The sequence below is a fragment of the Euprymna scolopes genome, chromosome 11 (assembly GCF_053919585.1).
Source record: "Euprymna scolopes isolate OS-2025 chromosome 11, ASM5391958v1, whole genome shotgun sequence".
Classification (NCBI taxonomy): domain Eukaryota; kingdom Metazoa; phylum Mollusca; class Cephalopoda; order Sepiida; family Sepiolidae; genus Euprymna; species Euprymna scolopes.
In genome coordinates, this window is record NC_136492.1 from 59,692,419 (window position 1) to 59,713,545 (window position 21,127).

Below are 21,127 nucleotides of genomic sequence, written 5' to 3' on the forward strand. Positions count from 1 at the left end.
AGCTATGCTTTTATTTAAGTTCTGCTAAAAATGAGAAAAATTTACCACGATCAAATGTAAAGTAAAAATTATAGAATAAAATACCAATTATTATAACAGATGATAAAGCTGTCAAAAATATAGAAGACAATTATGATAATAATGAAGAATAGTAATAAAAAAAATTAAAATTGAATAAATATATATTGATCCATCAAATATTAAAATAAACTATGATCAAGAACAGTCCTTATCCATGGATTTTTGAAGATTGGCTCTTTTTCATCTGTTCAAATTTTTTGCGATACACTATAATCCATTTACAGTTGGATTCCAGATTCTTTCTTTCGCTTCACGGTTTGCTATTTTATTGATTGATTGATTGATTTTTTTATCTGTTATTCTATTGAAAATGATTACTTTCGCAAAAATAGTTTTTGTATTTTAATTCATACTAATCAGTGATGCATTTTTACTAATGTTTATCCGTTGATGAAAAGGGCTTATCTTTGAAAATTCCTAGGTCAAGGATTTTTCATTATTATAATTCCTTGTTTGAATTTTTGATGGATTAATATTGTAATTCAATTTTTATTTTCATAAAATTTTCTGGTATCTTTAACCTCTCTATCGAGTATATTCAACCTATCTTGATCAGGTTTTAATTTTACAATAATTATCTTTGCAATCAACGAAATGCATTTTTTCATTTGACTTTATCATTTACAAATTCAAATCGCTTTTTCGAACATTTCAGTTTTTTATGCTAATTAGCCATTCTATAACAACTCTATAATTTTATCTGCTAGTCATCTTCTCCAAAGAAGAAAAACTAATTTTTGAAACTAAATGGAATAAGGAAATAATCTTTTGTAGTTCCTGCTGTTGAACAATAAATTTAAATTTGCATCATTTAATTTTCCTTGTGTTTCATACTAAATAACTGAAGATCCCTGAAAACTTAGGACTATTGTGAATTCGAGAAAGCAACTTGATTCAGCAATTGATTAAAAGGACTTGCTGACAAAATAATTTTCCATAGGACTAAAAAAAGAAATTTGTTATATAGTTTTCAAGGTTAAAAACTTCGAATATATATATATATACAGTAGCGTCCAAAAGTTAGGGAACGATCAATAATTTTTTTTTAATGGCTTCTAACTTTATCTATGAAAAAGAAAAAAAAAAATTTTGGTGAATTTTCCAATGTTTAATAATGGTAGTTAAAGAAAAAATTTTATTTTTGATTTTAATACATATTAGTTTTTTTGGTTTTTTTTATATATAAATAAATTTAATTAAACTACAGGCGTCCAAAAGTTAAGGAACGAGGGAAATTCATTATGAAAAAATAAAGAATCCTTTCAGTATTTAGTGAAAAGCCCCTTGTTTTCAATCACACTATGGCATCTTTTGCTGCAAGACAGAACCAATCGTTCACATGTTATAGGTGAAATATTATTCCATGATGTTTTTATACATTCCCATAAATCAAGATTTTTTTTTGAGGAGGGGGGGTTCTGTGATCTTATCACCAATAATTTTCCAAGCATTTTCAATTGGATTCAGGTCTGGGCTCTGAGCTGGCCAATCCATAACGCAAATATTGGATCTATTTAGCTCTTCTAAAACTATTTTTGCTTTATAGCACGGTGCTTTGTCTTGCATAAAGATATCAGAATTAGAAAGGTTAGGTACCACACGTTCTCTAATCAATTCTCTGTACATTCAGGCATTAACTTTTCCATGAATTCTCACAAGGGGGCCAGTTCCTTTTGAAGATATCATGCCCCATACCATTATACTGCCGCCTCCAAATTTTACTGTAATTTTAACGCACTTAGGGGACAGTCTTTCTCCATTTTTTTCTTCTGACATATGGTTTTTTGTCTGATCCGAAAAGATTAAATTTAGATTCATCAGTAAAATGAACCTTTTCCCATTTTTTTTCTTCCCCCAAAAAATGTTTTTCGGCGAATAACAACCTTGCCTTTTTATTCTTAATAGAAATTAAAGGCTTTGAGCATGGACTTCTTGAAAATAATCCAACTTGGTTTAATCTTCGTGAGATCGTTTGTCGGGAAATCTTGTCCAGTTTCGGATGTAAAATCCCAGGATATCGAAGCCGCAGTTTTAAAGCGATCAGAACGAGATGATAGTGATTTTTCTATCCTCTCTTTTAGTTGTTATTCGGGGTCGGCCCGATTTTTTTCTTTTCAGTCAATGGTAAACCATTTTTTTCTATTTTCAATAATCCGAAAAACAACGCTTTTAGACCTTTTCAATATTTTAGCAATCTCCCCTATGGACTTTTTTCATCATAATGGTCATAAATAAGCTGTTTTTCTTGTACAGATAGCCTTTTTCGTATATTCGGAGTCGACATTTTGTTGTTGTTAATAAAATTGTTAACGTTTGTATTAATTTTCTGCGTTCCTAAACTTTTGGACGCCTGTAGTTTAATTAAATTTATTTATATGTAAAAAAAAAAAAAACTAATATGTATTAAAATCAAAAATAAAATTTTTTCTTTAACTACCATTATTAAACATTGGAAAATTCACCAAACATTTTTTTTTCTTTTTCATAGATAAAATTAGAAGCCATTAAAAAAAAAAAAAAAAAAAAAAAAAGATCGATCGTTCCCTAACTTTTGGACGCTACTATATATATATATATATATATATATATATATATATATAATATGACTTCTAACAATTTCCATTTATTTTCACCAGCTTTTTATCCTCTTTAATCTGAGAAAAAAATCCTCTGGAACTGTTTTGTTTTCTCCGAGGAAGGTATAAACTGTCTCTGAGTTGTTTGGCATTCTTACACTATTCAACGAAACACGTGAAAAACAAAATTATAAAAGGAAAATATAAAATTGGTTTTGGAATGTCAACTACTGAGATATATAATTTTTAATGTTTGAAACATTCATGATTCCATGAAGGGATCAAATATTTGGGGATCTCTACTTTAAGTGTTTTTGTTTTGTTGCTTTTTATTTTTTTTACTTTTTAAGTGCCTATTTTTCTTTTTGCATGTAAAGAATGGTCTTTGATTTATTGTTCTTTTAGTATATCAAGTCCGTGGGTTGAGTGTGCGTGCGTTTCGAACACTTAATATCAAAGTAAATAGCAGAATGTCTCTTACACATAGATTTCATTTGTATTGTAATACACATATGTAAGCCTTACCCTTTTTTCATTAGTTAGTTTATAGCAATATTGATTGAATTTTGTGCATGAAATAATTTGTCCAACTTTAATTTCTAAAGTAGATGAGATCAAGGACTTTTTAATTAAAAAAAAAAAAAACGATATTGCAACTAAATAACTCTTTGGTTATAACAATATTTCAAACAGGATCAAGTTATTATAAATAAAAATCTGACATAAAAGGTTATTCAATGATTTATGTAAAAAAAAAAAGAAACTTATGTAATAAGATATATAATTCTGAAAACTTACAGAAAATAAGGTAAAGATACAAATAATCACATTTGTAAGAATAGAAATGTACATGTTTCTGAAGTCTTGAAATCAGGATTGATTATTTGTGTACTTTCATTTTTTTTTTTTTTTTTTTTTTTTTTTTTTTTTTCTTCAGCTCCATTTGTACTAAGTTTGTATTCGAATTCTTCAGAGAACTGCTGCTCTCATCTTGAGTGTTATTTGCACAGTGTTTCGGTCAATGTAACCTCCGATCTTCTTCAGGTGTATCTTGTTCAACTCTGTAATCTGCACAGAACTTTGAACGTAACCCTTTAATCCACAAGGCTAGCGTGCTTTCTTGAGAGGTAGAAGTTCTTGGTATGTCGCGATCGTATTTTGAATATCGCCCGCACTGAGGATCGAACATTCAACCTCCAGAAAAGTCACAACTGAATTTTACCAAATACTTAATCCGTTACACCATGGATTCTTGTGGACCTTAAGCAGGTTTAAGCATTCTGTTTTGATGTTTCTTGTTGCAGATTATTTTGATATCTTGTGTGGACTAGTAAAATAATTGTTTAAAAATAATTCCTACTTGTATTATTCTGACTGGTCATCAAAAACCTGTAAAATAACTGAAAAGGTACTCGGTAAAATTAGTGTAAGTGACACTCTTCTGGAAGTTGAAGGTTCAATACTCAATGTGAGTAATACTAAGAATACAATGCCGAATTAAGAATTCGACCCAACGAGTGTTACCCCTGTGGATTAAATAAAAGGTTGATTTGAAATTGCGTGCAGACTCCAGAGTTTGATAAGACGTGAAGAAGGTCGGAGGTTACATCGGTCGTAACGTTCAGAATAACAATAAAAATGAAAACAGTAGCCTTAATAAGGCGAATTATCAACCCTTATCTAAAAAAAAAATTCAGAAACATGATTCCTAATTTTAGTGTTTTTAATCTTTCATTCTTAACATAAATCAACTACAAACAACCACAAACTTGATGCACAGGGAAGAGCAGACGCCAGTATGATTGCAAGAGTTAGAAGTGGATAAAGTAATTAAAGGAACGCTCGACCAAGTCTATTGGACATGTATACAGTGAAGTATGACCGTGAAACGTGACCAGTGAGAGTTAAGGACATGTATTGCATGGAAAGAAAAGAGGAATGATATGATGGATGTGTAATAAGTCTCATCTTGATATCTAATGGTCAAAGATAGATTAAATATGGACAATATAGAAAGATGTATGTAGAACAGTAGACATTGTTGGTATGGCCACATCAAACAAAATGAGAATAGTGGTCTGAATAATACAAAGAATGCATTATTTGAATTTTTCAAACTAATCTTATATTGGATAATATTCTCGCATTTTGCTCGATGTAATGGCCGACCTTCTTCAAATGCATACAACCCAAATAATAAAAATTATCAATCTTCATCTAAAAATTCCGAAACTGAAAATATTTCGGAGAAAAAAAGAAAAATATTTTTTTGATTTAAAGAAATTGTGGTTTCAACTGCTTTTGATACCATTTAAAATCAAATTTCAAAGAATTTAATTTCAAGTTATTGCAATATTTTTTTTTACAAAACTTTATTTAAAAAAAAAAAAGTCTGTGTTCACATCTATTTTTAATCTCTGGGTTTTCAAATTGTCTGAATTTGTAATTAATTTGTCTTGAAAAATAATTGCTTTCCAGAATAAAACTTAACCTTTTGTTTTATCTGGCTTTTGCGTTTGTTTTGCTGTACACTAATTAGTTGACATAAAACCAAGGAAATCTCCATGAAACTTTGAAAGCCAGGTAAAGTATTGTTTGGCTTCGGTGGAGGTTTGCACTTTCCGTGTGCTTTTATTTTTAATTTGTTATTCACTGTGTTTACTATGTTGGTTTTGTAATTGAGATATTTTTTTTCAGGTAACAAATTTCTTTACACATTTGCTCAAGAATTTCAACAGTATTGCTCTAACAAAACTCTTGCTAGAATTCGTCGCCTTAAAAAAAAGTTTTTTTGTTTTGTTTTTGTTTTTTATTTCTATGTTGCAACTAAAAAACGTATGTGAAACCTGAATAACTACTTAAAATTTTAAGGAATAGAAATAACTATTTATGATCAATTCATCTGTTTATAATTCATTCCTTAATTTGCTATCTGACAAAAATTGTATGTATTTATATTTTTGTCTATTAAATAACTTAAAAGGGTTGATATGCGGTAAAACAACCAATCAGTCTCGTTTTCGTTTGAAATGAATTGTCATTGCTAAATGTGCACACTGAATGGACACGTCTAACTTTAGATGCGGTTCAGAATCTCTGCAAGAGGCTCTGGTCACTTTGAAAGGGCGTTCTCTTTGCTCTGCAATTCTTACTACTAAAATGGTATTTTCGGTGGTCTGCCAGGAATAATTTTGGAATAGTATTATCATTGCTAATTATGTAGCAAAGCCACTAACACTTATGCAAATGATAGTCGTGGTGCAAGCATGGCATCATAGTTGCATTGAAGGAAGAGGAGGGAAAAAAAGCCAAGAGGAAAAAAAATGCATGTCAACACGGGAGGAGAAAATGCACATATCTACATGGTACAGAACTTTTTAAGCACGTGGCAGATGACAGGAACTTTTTAAAAAGATTCAGGACTTATCATCTGAACTTTTAACAAGATTTTTGCAGACTAAGAAACTGTTAATTGAATATGAGTGGAAAAGTCGGAATGCAACTATATTGTAGCTGGCTTGGGAAATACGTGTCGGTAGCTTGGTGTGGAAACGACTGGTAATAAATGCCTTTACTTTTGAAAAAGAAAAAAAATTGTCGAAATTCTTTCCTTTGTTTCATACACAACTTCGAATCCGTGTTAATTATAATAAGATCAGCTAAGATTTTTTTTTCTCATCTATACATAACTTTTAACACATTGAAATATGCGTTATTCCACATTAATCAAATTTGACTATTTGGTATCATGGTAAGTGTTTGATAATGGACCAGGAGACCGATCTTCTGTTGAGTCATACCAAAAACTTAAAAAAAAAAAAAAGTACTTGATGTCCCTTTCTAAACACTAAGTATTATACAGAAGGTTCAAGGGCAAGTAGAGTAATCATAGGAATGGAGTTGCGCCCTTTCCTACACCTTGGTGGAGAATGAAAAAGGAGCCTTTAGGTCGCCCTTGACTGTAGTTGGCCACATAGCTTTTTAGTGTCGCTTCTGGCTACAGGTAGTATATTTTGGTGATAGTTCATCTTTGAAAAGTAGTAAGAACAGTGATAACAATTAATATGCATGTCAAATTGACAAAAAGCATGAATGTTGTGAATGGGTCACCAATTAGCAAGTGCTAACAATGCAGCAGAAATTTTAGAATCGAATCTAGGAAACATGAAATAACGAGCAAAATATATTATGCTTTGAAAGATTTAAGTGTAAAGTTTTTGCATAAGAAGTGGACAAAAGCGTCACAGCTTTTCAGTGTTCTGTTGTGGGTATGTGTATGTGACCTTATGAAGGCTGTATTCACTGGTGATAAAGCATCAGGCCTAAAGGAATTTCAGCGTGGCGCCTTCCAGCCTTCTAGGATGGGCGTTGTTGATGTCCAGAGTCTAGGCAAGCACAACGCCTTGCAAGCGTCCTGGAAGAACTTTGAATTTCTGTTCAAGAAGCCACTGTTTTATAGGCTTGTTGAGTTTCACACAGAATTGTCAGCATTGGAGATTGAAATGATTTTTTATTGGTTGGAAAATAATTTCAGTTCACACATTCCAGTGAAATCCGGCTTGCTTTTGAAGTGATGAAGAAAGCGAATTCCAATGAAGCAGAGAAAGAAAAAAGATAGCAATTCAAGTCATTTACCTTTTAGCATTCGTTGGAATGACTTTTTGTTGTAGAAATCTAACAATAAAAGAGAACAGGAAAGAAAAAAAAAACAAATAAAAAAGTAGTATATTATGCTGATTCGTCTTCACATCGATTTCTTATCTTCCACAGTTTAATCATATTTCTTGAAATCAAATAAAATACAGGAAAGCTAAAACGAATTTTTTTAAATTCTATTTAAAAAAAATGTATCGTTATGAAGACTATATCCTGAATTATTTTTTCTCTAAGCCGACAGTATGTCTCTTTTTGGCAATGCAGAGTCGAAAGAACCAGTAATGAATATTTATGTATATACAAATTATTCTTTTTTTGTTATGAGTTGAATATTTTAAGACAAAATTCCTTTCTGCAATGATTCTTATTTTTATTTTTTAAATGGTTTCAAAACTTGAATAGCAAAACTGACAAAATTGTTTTAAAGATGAAGAAAAAAAAAAATTTTTGATCTAAGCTGAATGTACATCACGATTCAATATATATTGTTTGGTCGTATATCTCCATGTTGTATGAATTCAAATCAAATTGCTTATTTTTTAATTTTTTTCTTTTTAATTTAAAAATTTTTTTTTTTTTTTTTTTACTGCCATATATATAGATTTTTGGTTCTCCTTTTAATATTCTTTGATTTCACCATATTCTTTTGCTGTCGTTTATTTTGTATAAATAAGATTACTGACATTCGTTTCTCGGTGTCATCCTTGTAAGAATTCTTCCTAGAAAGACATCAGATACTTACAAGAGGGACCATGTGAAGACTGCCAACATTTCTAAATAAGTTTAATCTATGTTGTTAACCACTTAGCCACAGCCACCTCTGCAGCTGTCGCTGTAAAGCATTCTAGAGCAGCATTCAGTTTTTCTCAAATCCTAGCCATTTTGTTCTAATCTTTGCAAATACCGAAAGCTATTTCATCCAGTTGCTTGCTCGATTGAAGGGTTCCTATTTTTGGTATTTCGGAACTCCCCTTTCATCTTAATAATTAGATTAGTGCAGTAGAAATTTCTTTTTGTTCGGCATTTGAAGTGTTTTACTGCAAATTCAGAGGATTTCGGAGCAGGATTTTTTTTTTCCTCTGCCATCCATGTCACATTACCAAACATGAACCTCTGTTAAAGTTAAAGGATTAGAATCCTATAAGACAATGTTACTTTTGGTCTGGAAATAAAAGAATTGAGACAACGAATTATATATGGATATTACGTTCGAATAACAAAAGGAAAATAATGACTATGTACCAATAAAATAAGGTTCGTAAATACGTTTAAGATAAACTTGCTTCTAAATGAATAGTGCATTATGTCGAAACATAAGATGACTCGTGTGTTGCATATGGTATGAAGATATTAGGAGTTATATAATGGGGAAAAGGTCTTCTAGTATGGATTATAAAATTGAATGAGGAATGCAACAATGTTTTTCTGTGGAAGTTGCCATTTGTTTTGTTGATATATATGAGCACTAAGAAAGAATAAAACATATGGTGAACTTTATATCTTCGTATGGGTCAAAACAATTGTTTGCTCTTATGAATAATAAAGGATGATTCCCGATTAATTCAGATCCAGTTTGGTTCCCTGTATTTAAAACAGTTAACATAAAGTGTGTGTGTGTGTGTATATATATATATATATATATATATATATATATATATATAATTCATTAAATAAAATACGTCTTTCATCTATTAACTTTATTTTTGATCCTTTCCAACTTCTGAATAACGGTCTCCACTTCTGGTAGGAACTGGCTGATGTAATCGCCATATTTGTCATAAATCCGAGTACTTTCTAGTCGTTCAGGATTTATCGTCTACTTTATTTAATGAAATATGCTTAAGAGAAAAATGCTGCCTCTCTCTCTCTCTCTCTCTATATATATATATATATATATATATATATATATATTAGGCTGGTGCAAAAAATGTTTATCAGTATTTCAGCCCGGCTTTGCCCGGGTGTTTGGAGGTGTATGTTGAGCAAAAAAAAAAAAAAAAAAGTGGAGGTAGGAAGGCAGGCTCAAACCCGTACCGCGAAGGAGGAAAAGAACGGGGGGGGGGAAACTGACGTCTTTGCTGTTACTACCACCGCCAAACCGGAAGTGACGTAGGTTAAAATTAAGGCTAGACAATCAAAAGGAGAGGATGACTTTCAAAAATATCGGCGAAAAAGGCGACCCCCCCCTGTAGAAAAGTGTCCAGTTTAAGGTGAAGATATTAATGTTTTTAATCAATTTTTTTATATTTGTCTTCTGACAGGCTGCACTTCAAAACGATACTGATCTTGGTAAAATCCGTTGCCTCTGTCGCAAATTTTAGGCAGAAATGCAAACATACATACATACATTTATATATTGGTAACTAAAAATTTTCGACCCAAACCGATTAAAAAGGTTGCCCTATCTCTGAATACCCTTTTATGTCAAATTTCAAATGTTTAGACCAGAAATTGTCTGAGTAATTTGGTAGACCGCAGAGGTCGAATTATTTTAAACTTTGACCCCTATCATGACCCCCTGAACATTCATTGTTTTGGGCTCAACTCAAGTTATCAAGTTCGATCCATGTCCAGGGAACCTATATCTAAAATTTCAATTGTTTATACCCAAAATTGTCGGAGGAGTTTGGTAGAGTTCTCAAAGGTCTAATCGTTGAATTTTGACCCCTTAACAGCCAAATTTCTGGCCGAAAACGGATTACAAAGATTTTCCCAAATCTCACTACTCTGTATATCAAATTTCGAGTCTGTAAACTGAAAATTGACAGATATTGTGTAGGGAAATATACACACACACAAAGAGAAACATTCACTTTTATAGATATACTAGCATTTCAGCCCGGCGTTGCCCAATTGTTTGTAGGTGTATATTGAGCAAAAAAAAAGCGGTCATTTTTTTTCACTTTGACCCCTATTATGACCCCTTAATATTTATTGTTTTTGGGCTCAAATCAAGTTATTAAAAATCAAGTTATTAAGTTTGATCCATGTCCAAGGAACCTATATTTAAAATTTCAAGTGTTTAGACCCAAAATTGTCGGAGTTTGGTAGAGTTCTGAAAGATCAAGTCGTTGAACTTTGACCCCTTAACAGCCAAATTTCTAGTCAAAAACCGATCACAAAGATTTTCCCAAATCTCAGTACCCGAAATATCAAATTTCGAGTCTGTAGACTTAAAATTGACAATTGAGTAGGGAAATGTACACACACACAGACACGTTCACTTTTATAGATATATAGATAGATTAAACAAAAATATATACGTATGCATAAATATATATGGAAACAATTTTTATGTTTACTGTAAATTTTTTACGCAAATATTATGCAAGTATAAATCATGTAGAATATCTGCATGAATATAATTACATGTAATAGTTAACTAAAGATGATTATCTCCATTAGAAAACCGAAGCAACTAATAGGGAATTAATCAAAATGAATGTTTAAAAGAATATGCAAATTAGCTAGATCTTTGGCTAGTGAATGCAATTCCACAGCCCATATATAACAAAATTCTATTTTCTTTTAAAATAAATAGAAAACAGGGTTTTTAATATAAATATCAATACACAAAAAAAACGAATTCATAGGAGTATATATATATATATATATATATATATATATATATATATATATATTAAAGAAATTTATTGCTGTGAGTCCAGAATGAATTTACATATTGTTTCCGCTAGACTCACAGCAATAAATTTCTTTATATACTGCTCTGGCTACACATTGAGCACTCTAGTCCGGTTTTTTCACCACTGATGAAATATATACACGTCAAAAAACATTTTTTGCACCAACCTTATATATATCTACACATGAGCTGTTGTTTGTCTAGTTGCAGTGAAAAATTGTTATACATGATACAGCGGAATGGTGCCTGGATGACTATGAAAATTTAATACCGTGGTTAAATACATATTCTGCTGGAGACAGTAAAAATATCGGGTTATTTGCCCTTGTTTGTGTCTTTTCAATGATCCACAAGAAAACTAATTAAAGCCTTGTGAAACAGAATGGCTATTAGTTTGTTTCGTTTGTAATGATGCGAGGTGGTTATATTTCTGACCACCTTGCTGTTGGAAGGGAATAACCGCTACAAAACCGTTCAACAGTTTTCTAAAAAAAAAAATTGATCACTTTTTACATAGTTTTTCAATATTTGTCTTTGCCCTTCCTTGTTCATCCATAATGCATCGCCTCCATCCTTGTCCATTGTAATTCACCTTCCTCTTTCCCTGTCTATTATAATTTGCAAATCTGATTACTCTTCCCCTTTTGGTAAATATTGGTGTGTAAAGATAAACGCATTTCCTTGGCTTTTCTCTTTGTTGTTTGTTGCACGTATTGATTTTCCGCTTCTCCTGATTGCTTCATTTTTCAGTTGAATTAAACGGGGAAATGCTTTATTTTATTTTTTTTCCTTCTCATATAAGAGTTGTCAAAGAGATTTATTGATATTGCCCTGGAAAGTCAAGTTAGTAATTGATTAAATTGATCCTATTTTCCCCCCATCCAGTTTAGGACATTAGTAATGGATTGAAAGTTCGTTATTTGCTTTATTTCATTTTATTATTTATTTTTCATATTTTTGTTTACATTTTCATTTGTGTGTTTTTTATTTATTTTTTATTGCTTTCCGTTTTTCATCTTTTTCCCTTCTCTTTCCCTTTGTTTTTCTTTTCGTTTTTCTGTTTTTCTTTTTTCTTTTCCGTTCTCCTGTTTGTTTTTTAATTCATAAAGACCAAATCTTCTATTTTATCAAATAAATTTAAAAAGAATTAGTCAAACATTTTTACAAATTCGAAACTATAACCATAAAATAGACTAATTCACAGAATACAAAAATATCCATAGAGCCAGTAACTTTTCTTTCTTTTCCAAACAACCAACATGCCTGAAGACGGTCGGAGGGCAATCTAACCAAAGCGAAGGACAACTAACACTCAAGATGAGAACAATAGTCCGATCAATACAAGTAATATCAATTAAAACGAATCGTTTAATCATCCTCGTTTATGGAATCAAGTTAGTGAGGAATAAAACGTCACATTACATTTGCTTTTCTTTTTTTTTTTTTTTTTTTTTTTTTTTACTCAAAAAGCTTATAATTCGTTGGAGATTATTTTGACAATTGAAACAAACATTTACAACGTGTAACTGTTCTATAACCCATCTACAAATGGTGCTTTCATCGGACTATACAAAAATTCAAGGTACCATTTTTTTATTTTTAAATCTTAAATGAAAGTGATTCCAATGCATTTGAAATAGTTTAAGAAAGGTTTGCTAAGATTTGGATGAACAAAATCTCAGAGTCGTTGTGAATATTTATGTTTACGTTTCTGAATATTTTAGATGATGATTGATTATTCGAATTCTTCTGACTACTGTTCTCATTTTGAGTGCTATTTTTTCCCAACGTTTTGGCCGATGCAAGATCCCACCTTCATGTATATCTTGTCAAACGCGAGAATCTGCATGCAATTTCAAACAGAACTCTTTATTTAATCCGTAGTTTTAGCTTTCGTTTCGTCAGTCATGACTGAGTGAAAGTTCGAAGTAATTTGAAATTGTATTTATCACCTGCACTGAAGATTGAATCTTCAACCTCCAGAAGAGTCTGTTTACAACTGAATTTTACCAATTACTTTATCCACTGCGCCACGAATTCTTGTGGAATAACTTGGGATTTCTACCCAGTCATGGCTGACAGAACGTGAGCATGCTACGCCCATGGATTAAGTAAAGGTTTCCATTCGAAGTTCCGTGCACATTTCCAAGTTCGACAGATTCCAGAATTCAAAATACACTTGAAGGTCGAATGTTATATCGTCTGAAATGTAAAAATAACACTTAAGATGAAAACGGTAATTCGAATAATGCAAATAATAGCATTTTTTATTGATTTTGCCAAATCAGTTGACAACTCAATGGAGTTTATTTGTAGTATTGTTAACAGTTGAAAAATCGAGAAAATATTACTAATAGTTTTCATTAAACTTAATTTTCTACTGCGCTGTATACTGTATATAAACAGATTAAAAATTAATATTTTCAATTTGTTAAAGAGCTTTAAGTTTTAATCTTATAAATGCACTACTTTGACCTGGAAATTCCGCAGTTGTATCCTTCTTTTGTATGTTGCTGCCGTGCTTAAAAAATTATATGCATTCTATGTCACGAACACAGACTCCATATTATTGTATCATTTTTGGGCAAAGAATATGCTAAACTATAATCCTATTTTAGTTGGATTTTCCCGCTCACCAACACTAACATCAAATGAAATTATTTGAACACTTTCTTGCATTGTATCTTCAGCAATCGGGCGATTCCAGCCTTTAAAAATATTAGTGAAAAGTGATAACGTACGTACGAACAAGAAATTGCCTTAGTGTCTTATATTGGTACCTTTTATTTTATTTTTTATTTTTTTTTATTTTCTAATTTCGTAAAATATGACACAGGCCACTTAAACGTCTGTGCTGTAATCCTTGTTATAACAAAAATAATTATGTATATAAAAAGACGGTTGATTTTGTGGAAATAGGCATGGTTGATTTATTAATTAGCTAATGTCTCCTCAATGTTTTTCATTTCTAGAAAACTTACAAGTAACCATGTCCTTATTGTAGGAAAATTACAAGCGAATATTATTCGCATCTTTTAAAAATCATAAAAAGTACTGACATTATATAAAACATCTCTCTCTCTCTCTCTCATGTATATATATATATATATATATATTATGTTTTTTGCATAGCACATTTCGATTTTTTATTTTCTTATCCTAAAAACAAAATTTTAACTTTTTTGATTTTTGATCAGGTATAAAACGACTTCAAGGCAATGCCTATATTGCGGCTTTCCCACTTCATGAGGTAAGGATTTTTGACAGTTTTCAAATTTTAATCTAGTTTACAATACGAAACATTACCTGAGATAATTATGGATAGATACCTTTTTTTTTTTCTTTTTTTTTCAGCATTTTTCTATTGGATATGCTTCAAGCAAAAATAACAAAACAATGTATTCTACTGTAATTGTTAGGCTGAACTCCATCACAATACCACTAAATTATTACTGCATTGTTTTTCTTTATTATCAAGCTTTGCAACAATTGATATTAATCACAGTAAATATGTCTTTAAACACACATGCTAACTACATTGGCGTCATCATATTTATGAAAATATTGGATTTTCATTTAGATGCGTAATCTTACGTTTCCACTACTTCTATGTTCCTCTTTATCTTCATCAACTGCATAGGCATTTCAACTGCACTCGCCTCTATATCCATCTTTAAAACTTAAGAATATAGGCAATATATCTTATTGGCTTAATTACATTTCACAAACGACAGTTACCGATTACTCTCATACCCTTTCCTTCCAAACTGCCTTTTGCCTCTATCCTAAGATCCTTTGAAACCGCCGATTGGCCTTCTATCCTCAGATACTTTGAAACCGCCCATTGGCCTTCTATCCTCAGATCCTTTGAAACCGCCCATTGGCCTTCTATCCTCATATCCTTTGAAACCGCCCATTGGCCTTCTATCCTCAGATCCTTTGAAACTGCCCATTGGCCTTCTATCCTTAGATCCTTTGAAACCGCCCATTGGCCTTCTATCATCAGATCCTTTGAAACCGCCCATTGGCCTTCTATCCTCAGATCCTTTGAAACCGCCCATTGGCCTTCTATCCTTAGATCCTTTGAAACTGCCCATTGGCCTTCTATCCTCATATCCTTTGAAACCGCCCATTGGCCTTCTATCCTCATATCCTTTGAAACCGCCCATTGGCCTTCTATCCTCAGATCCTTTGAAACCGCCCATTGGCCTTCTATCCTCAGATCCTTTGAAACCGCCCATTGGCCTTCTATCCTTAGATCCTTTGAAACCGCCCATTGGCCTTCTATCCTTAGATCCTTTGAAACCGCCCATTGGCCTTCTATCCTTAGATCCTTTGAAACCGCCCATTGGCCTTCTATCCTTAGATCCTTTGAAACTGCCCATTGGCCTTCTATCATCAGATCCTTTGAAACCGCCCATTGGCCTTCTATCCTTAGATCCTTTGAAACCGCCCATTGGCCTTCTATCCTCAGATCCTTTGAAACCGCCCATTGGCCTTCTATCCTCATATCCTTTGAAACCGCCCATTGGCCTTCTATCCTCAGATCCTTTGAAACCGCCCATTGGCCTTCTATCCTCAGATCCTTTGAAACCGCCCATTGGCCTTCTATCCTTAGATCCTTTGAAACCGCCCATTGGCCTTCTATCCTTAGATCCTTTGAAACCGCCCATTGGCCTTCTATCCTTAGATCCTTTGAAACTGCCCATTGGCCTTCTATCATCAGATCCTTTGAAACCGCCCATTGGCCTTCTATCCTTAGATCCTTTGAAACCGCCCATTGGCCTTCTATCCTCAGATCCTTTGAAACCGCCCATTGGCCTTCTATCCTCAGATCCTTTGAAACCGCCCATTGGCCTTCTATCCTTAGATCCTTTGAAACTGCCCATTGGCCTTCTATCATCAGATCCTTTGAAACCGCCCATTGGCCTTCTATCCTTAGATCCTTTGAAACCGCCCATTGGCCTTCTATCCTCAGATCCTTTGAAACCGCCCATTGGCCTTCTATCCTCAGATCCTTTGAAACCGCCCATTGGCCTTCTATCCTCAGATCCTTTGAAACCACCTGTTGCCTCTCTTCCTACCGTCTCCTTCCAAAGCACCCGTTACTCTTCTCCTCCTAACGTCTCCTTCTAAATCACCTGTTACGCTTCTAGTCTCGTAACGTCTCTTTCCAAACCTCCCTGTTATTATTCTATCCTGATAGCCTCTAATTCAAAACCGCCCATTTCCTTTCTATCCTCATCAGTTCTACTTCTAAACCGATGATTCTGCTTATTTTCTCATACTATCCTCAGTAAGCATTTAGTCTCTTATGTACAGTGTCTTCTATAAACTGGCAATATCTCGCATATTGCCTCTGCCCCCTTCTACGATATCCCCCAAAATTTCCTTACTGCCATCACCTCTTCTTTCCATTTATAACCTAAATAATAGCTGTACATCAACTTGAAATATTACCAGATATTTCCGAATTGTTATTTGGCATTTCATTCAATGTTTAAAGCATCAATTCTCTTAAGTAGTTTAAAATTTCAGATATTGGCACAAGTAGTGTTTCACCTTAGATGTTAATGGTTCTAAGGTTAAGACCTGAGGGCAGATTTTTCACATCGTTATTTACTATCGGAAATCTATCATTTTGGCACTGTCTGATAAGGTCATTTCAAATCACGAATCTGTCTTTCCCCGTGGTCAGGCTGGCAGCTGTAAACGTTACCCACCTCAATACTTACCTCTCCATGAATTTATGAATGTAAATATTTTAAGTTAAATATCTTTATTGATTTTGGTAGGGTAGTACTTTTTTCTTCTGGTAGCTTTGTGGATTTTATTTCGATACTGTGTCTATCGGGAGTCTTCATGAATTTCAGAGAGAAAGAATTGACGTATTTGTTTGTAACTTTTTCAATAGTAAATGAATGGCTGAAAAGACTTTTTCGAGGGAGTCAAATGTTCTTTTAATCTACTTATATTCTGTGGGTTAAAATTTTTATGCATTTTTGACGGGTTTAAGGCATTGTACAGGTTATTGAAAACCTGCCAGAGAAAAAAAAATGTATGTAGCAGGAACATCCCTTATTTTATTTGAAAATGTATAGTATCTAACGTATGATTGCATGATTAAAATGTGAAATAATAACGGTGCTAGAAAAATATCTTGCTTGCCACTGTACACACTTCGTCTCTACATTCTTTTAGATGGTGATCAAGAGTGAATAATGTAAATAAGACGGGGAAGCGACGAATGATAAAAGTAGTAAGAGGAATGGAATGATATAAATAATTAAAAGATGCAGAAAGAGTTAGTATATTATGACATCACAGTGCATTCGTGAAATCCTTTGACTTTGTGATAGGTTAAAAAGGAGGGAAGACTTAGAAACTCCCGTGACGCATGAAGCAGTCAAAGTATACCATCTTCTTTGATCTGAAGCCAGATCTACAGCGCAACTGCAGTTTATTCCCATTGCAATCAAATCTCCCTGTGTAGCGATTTAAAAAAAAATAAAATAAATAAAAATAAAAAGTTGATTTTGAAAAACTAAGAAAAGGATTCAATGCCTGTCATTTGTTTGTCGATCTTTAATATTGTCAAGTCGGAATTTCTTTTGTTTTATTTTAAAGGAAAACAAATAACAGCAAATATTTATTTTTAGATCAACGCTTGGCACTTGTTTGTCGATCTTTTAATATTGACAAGTTGGAATGTTTAGCGCATTGTATAAAAACAAAATAAAGCAACAACACCATGGAGATTTGATGTAACTCTTCAGGAATTAATGGCAACGCACATCTCAATCCATAATAATCGGTTTACAACTCCACTGGAGAATTTCTCCACTTGCAGTCTCCTTTCGAAATGTCAGTGATTTAACTTCAGGCTAGCGACCTCTCACTGAAAGAAAATCTTGCTGCATATGTCAAAACCGAGTATTTTAAGGCAGATAAATTGGATTTTTTTTCTTTGCTAATAGAGTAATTTTGGCAAAATATCTAAATCGGATTAACAGCAATTTTATAAAAAAAAAAAAAATGTAAAAAAAAAAAAATGGCGCTCTATATAATACAAACGAAAAAAATATTGAATTTCATGTTAAACAAATGTTGCCAATGTAATTATCAGGTCTCAAATAGTAACATATCCAGAAATGACAAAAAATAAGGTATAAAAATAATTATTAATGAAAAAATTTGAAAGTCAAATCATTATTATGCTTACTAAAAAGAGATAAGTTCACAGGGGAGATAATCAAGTTCTATTGCTTATGTCACCTGTCGAACGTGATTCAAAATATTGGACAAAATCTATTTCCTATATAAACTTTATGCAAAACAGTATTCATGAATAATTATTTTTCTGCCTTATTTTCCTTAATTGTTGGATATGTTACTAATTGCGAGATGACAATTACGTAGGCACCATTTGCTTTACTTGAAATTCAATTTGTTTTTTTGTTTTTTCATTTGTATAATATAGAAGCGTAAAAAGTGGACCTCTCAGAACTGCATATAAACTCCAACCGCATAATCAACAAGGGCTGGATCATTAATGGGATGCTCTAACCTCTGTTGATTTGTGGGGTCCAGAGTAAAAATCACTAGCCAAGGTCTTGTTTAAGAGTCCGTTTTCATACATTTTTTTATTAACTCCTTAACAATTTCCCTTTCTTGATGACGTTATTGTTCATTAGATTCACTTTTCTTTCTTTCATTTTCATTTTTAACTGATCTATAAATCCTGATCAACAAAATGTCTCTGGACAATTCAAAGTACAAGCACACAGAAAATAACTTATGCAAAGCTAGTTGACATAACTGACATTCATTATAATTGTAACGCTTCTTCTCGTGCTATTAATATGAACAAAATTCTGGAAAGCATAACAGGTATAAATAATACTGGATACTTTAGGTGATCTAGCCTATTTAAATAATCCTATGAGAAGCATTTATTTATTTTTTTTTATTGAAAATAGACTGTTCTTGGCATAGGTTTTATTTTTGTACCTACTCAAATAATTTCTATTTATTTTTTCCATTTGTATTACAGGGACCTTATCAATCGGATCACTCTATTTATGCAAGTGGCCCCATAAATGACAGGCATGTAAGTCATTGATTTATTTTTATGCAATTTAAATACAAGGAGATCCCAACAACCAAAAAAAAAATATGTGGAGCATTGATAAAATTCATTTTTGTCTGCAATTCGACAATATCTGCCACAAATAAAATTCTGTTTCACTCAAGAATATCTGTAGTCTTTGTTCAAGCTCCAAATGTGCATCTGTCTTTTGCATTGTTATTTGGACATATGGATGTAGGCATCGCCAAAACTGGGGGAGGGGGGGGGGCAGGTAAGTACTTTTTGACGGACCGTCTTTTTAAAAATCTACCAAAAATCAGGTAACTATCCAATCAATACGAAATTTTCAGCGATTATTAAGAGAAGAATGAACTTTATAACAACGTACCTATTTTTCATAAACGATATATATATATATTATTTTTTTATTTATTTATTTTTTTTTTTGCTTACAACCCACCCACCCTTGTTTTGAGGGGGTTCCAAATATACTTAAAATAATCATCTGAAACTAAACAAAACATTGTGTTGTTGTAAGGGACAGGATTATAGATTAAAAAAAAAACTTGTTTGCATACCTTATTTTGACGTCTGAATATCAGAACTTCGATTGTGTTTAATTATCCCGCTTTTGAGTTTTGAAGTGTGAAATTCTGTGAATATGTTAAAATAATTTAAGTTAAGCAAAACAATTTTTTTTTTTTTAATATTTATACGAAAAAAGCCATTTTAAAATCTTTTGATAAATAAATTAACGATTTTTTTTTTTTTTTTTAGCGAGCCGAATAATGCATGACCGTTATTAAACAGGGCATGCTTTGGAGAATCGATACAAAAAAAATTCGATAAATATTGTGCCCTTTGTGTTAAAAATATCATTTTTTTCGATCCTATTTGAAAACGTTTGCCACCTTTCAGCCTACAGTAGACCAAAAGCGCTGAAATAATTTTTTTTATTCTGCTTTAAATTGCCCCCCTCCCCATTTTGGAGAGCCTGGCCCCCACACACATACACATTAAAAACCAAACTCCTACAAATGGTCACCCATCTGGTACTGGCCAGCCTCAGCATTAATAATACATTGAAATTTTCGTCATTGAAAAATAAGTTATTTTTGGCTTGTTTGGTCTTCCGTAGTTTGCTTTTTATCAACTACAAATGTAAACATTGTAATGAAATCGATGCTAAGTAACTGGTTGCCTATATGAATAAGTGTAACTATTTGAAATCCAGGAACTTATATTATAATATTTTTGCATATTCTCATAGAAAATCACCCCAAATCTTAGACAAGAAATAAACAAATTAATTCTTTCAAAAACCTTTTTCTTTTTTTTTTTTTAACTATTTATATATGTTTTTTGTGCAAAGCAAAAAATGCCAATTAACTTTTGGGGAAAATTTAACATTTACTATTTAATTAAATAATAGAAAAAGTTTTACATTATTCTGCTTTCTATATAAAATTCAGGGTTTTATCTTTCTGGAAAAAAAAAGTTACTCAGAAATAATGAATTTTAAATGTAATTTCGTTTTAAAAAACAACTTGATTTTTCGGCCATTTTTGTCGGTGTCTATATGAATGTAAATGGAAACAATCGCACAAAGATTTTCTGCAAATATCAAAACAAGGGAGATAATTGTTCCTTACTGTCTTGAAGATGAGAATGAACGTCCAGTCATTAATGCTGCAATAGTCATTAGGAGGTTTTTAGTAGATGAAGGATGAACAAATAGAATGTGGCAACTCGGCACTTTAAATGAATTAACTGCAGGGAAATTTTGGTAATCGCTTTATAATAGTAAATAGATTTGTTTTTTAAATCATGTTCGATTTTCGTGATTTCATGTACCTTTACTGTGAACTCTTTATGCTTAATTGACCCTGCAGCTTTCAGGTCTGTTTTGTATATTGAAGCCATTCTATAAAGGCATCCAAATAAATCGTAAAGAATGTACTGGTTTCGTCAGATGTTCCAGGTTTTTGCTAGTGTTATATGGTGGCCCTTTGGCTATGATCACGGCATAGTATCTGTTATGTTGTGGTGGGAAGTACCAAGGGTCAGAACGATTCTGATTAA

At 32.3% G+C, this 21,127-nt stretch overlaps 1 protein-coding gene across 13 annotated transcripts in view; it reads left to right on the top strand.

Annotated features, from left to right (window-relative positions):
• Positions 1-21,127, top strand: part of LOC145287867 (anoctamin-4-like) — a 746,862-nt gene that overhangs the window by 636,323 nt on the left and 89,412 nt on the right. For all 13 annotated transcript variants that reach the window (XM_080135748.1, XM_080135749.1, XM_080135750.1 and 10 more), the window contains 2 exons: positions 14,154-14,206; positions 19,010-19,066. In XM_080135748.1, the coding sequence (XP_079991874.1) occupies positions 14,154-14,206; positions 19,010-19,066 (110 nt within the window). The remainder of the gene's footprint in view (positions 1-14,153; positions 14,207-19,009; positions 19,067-21,127) is intronic.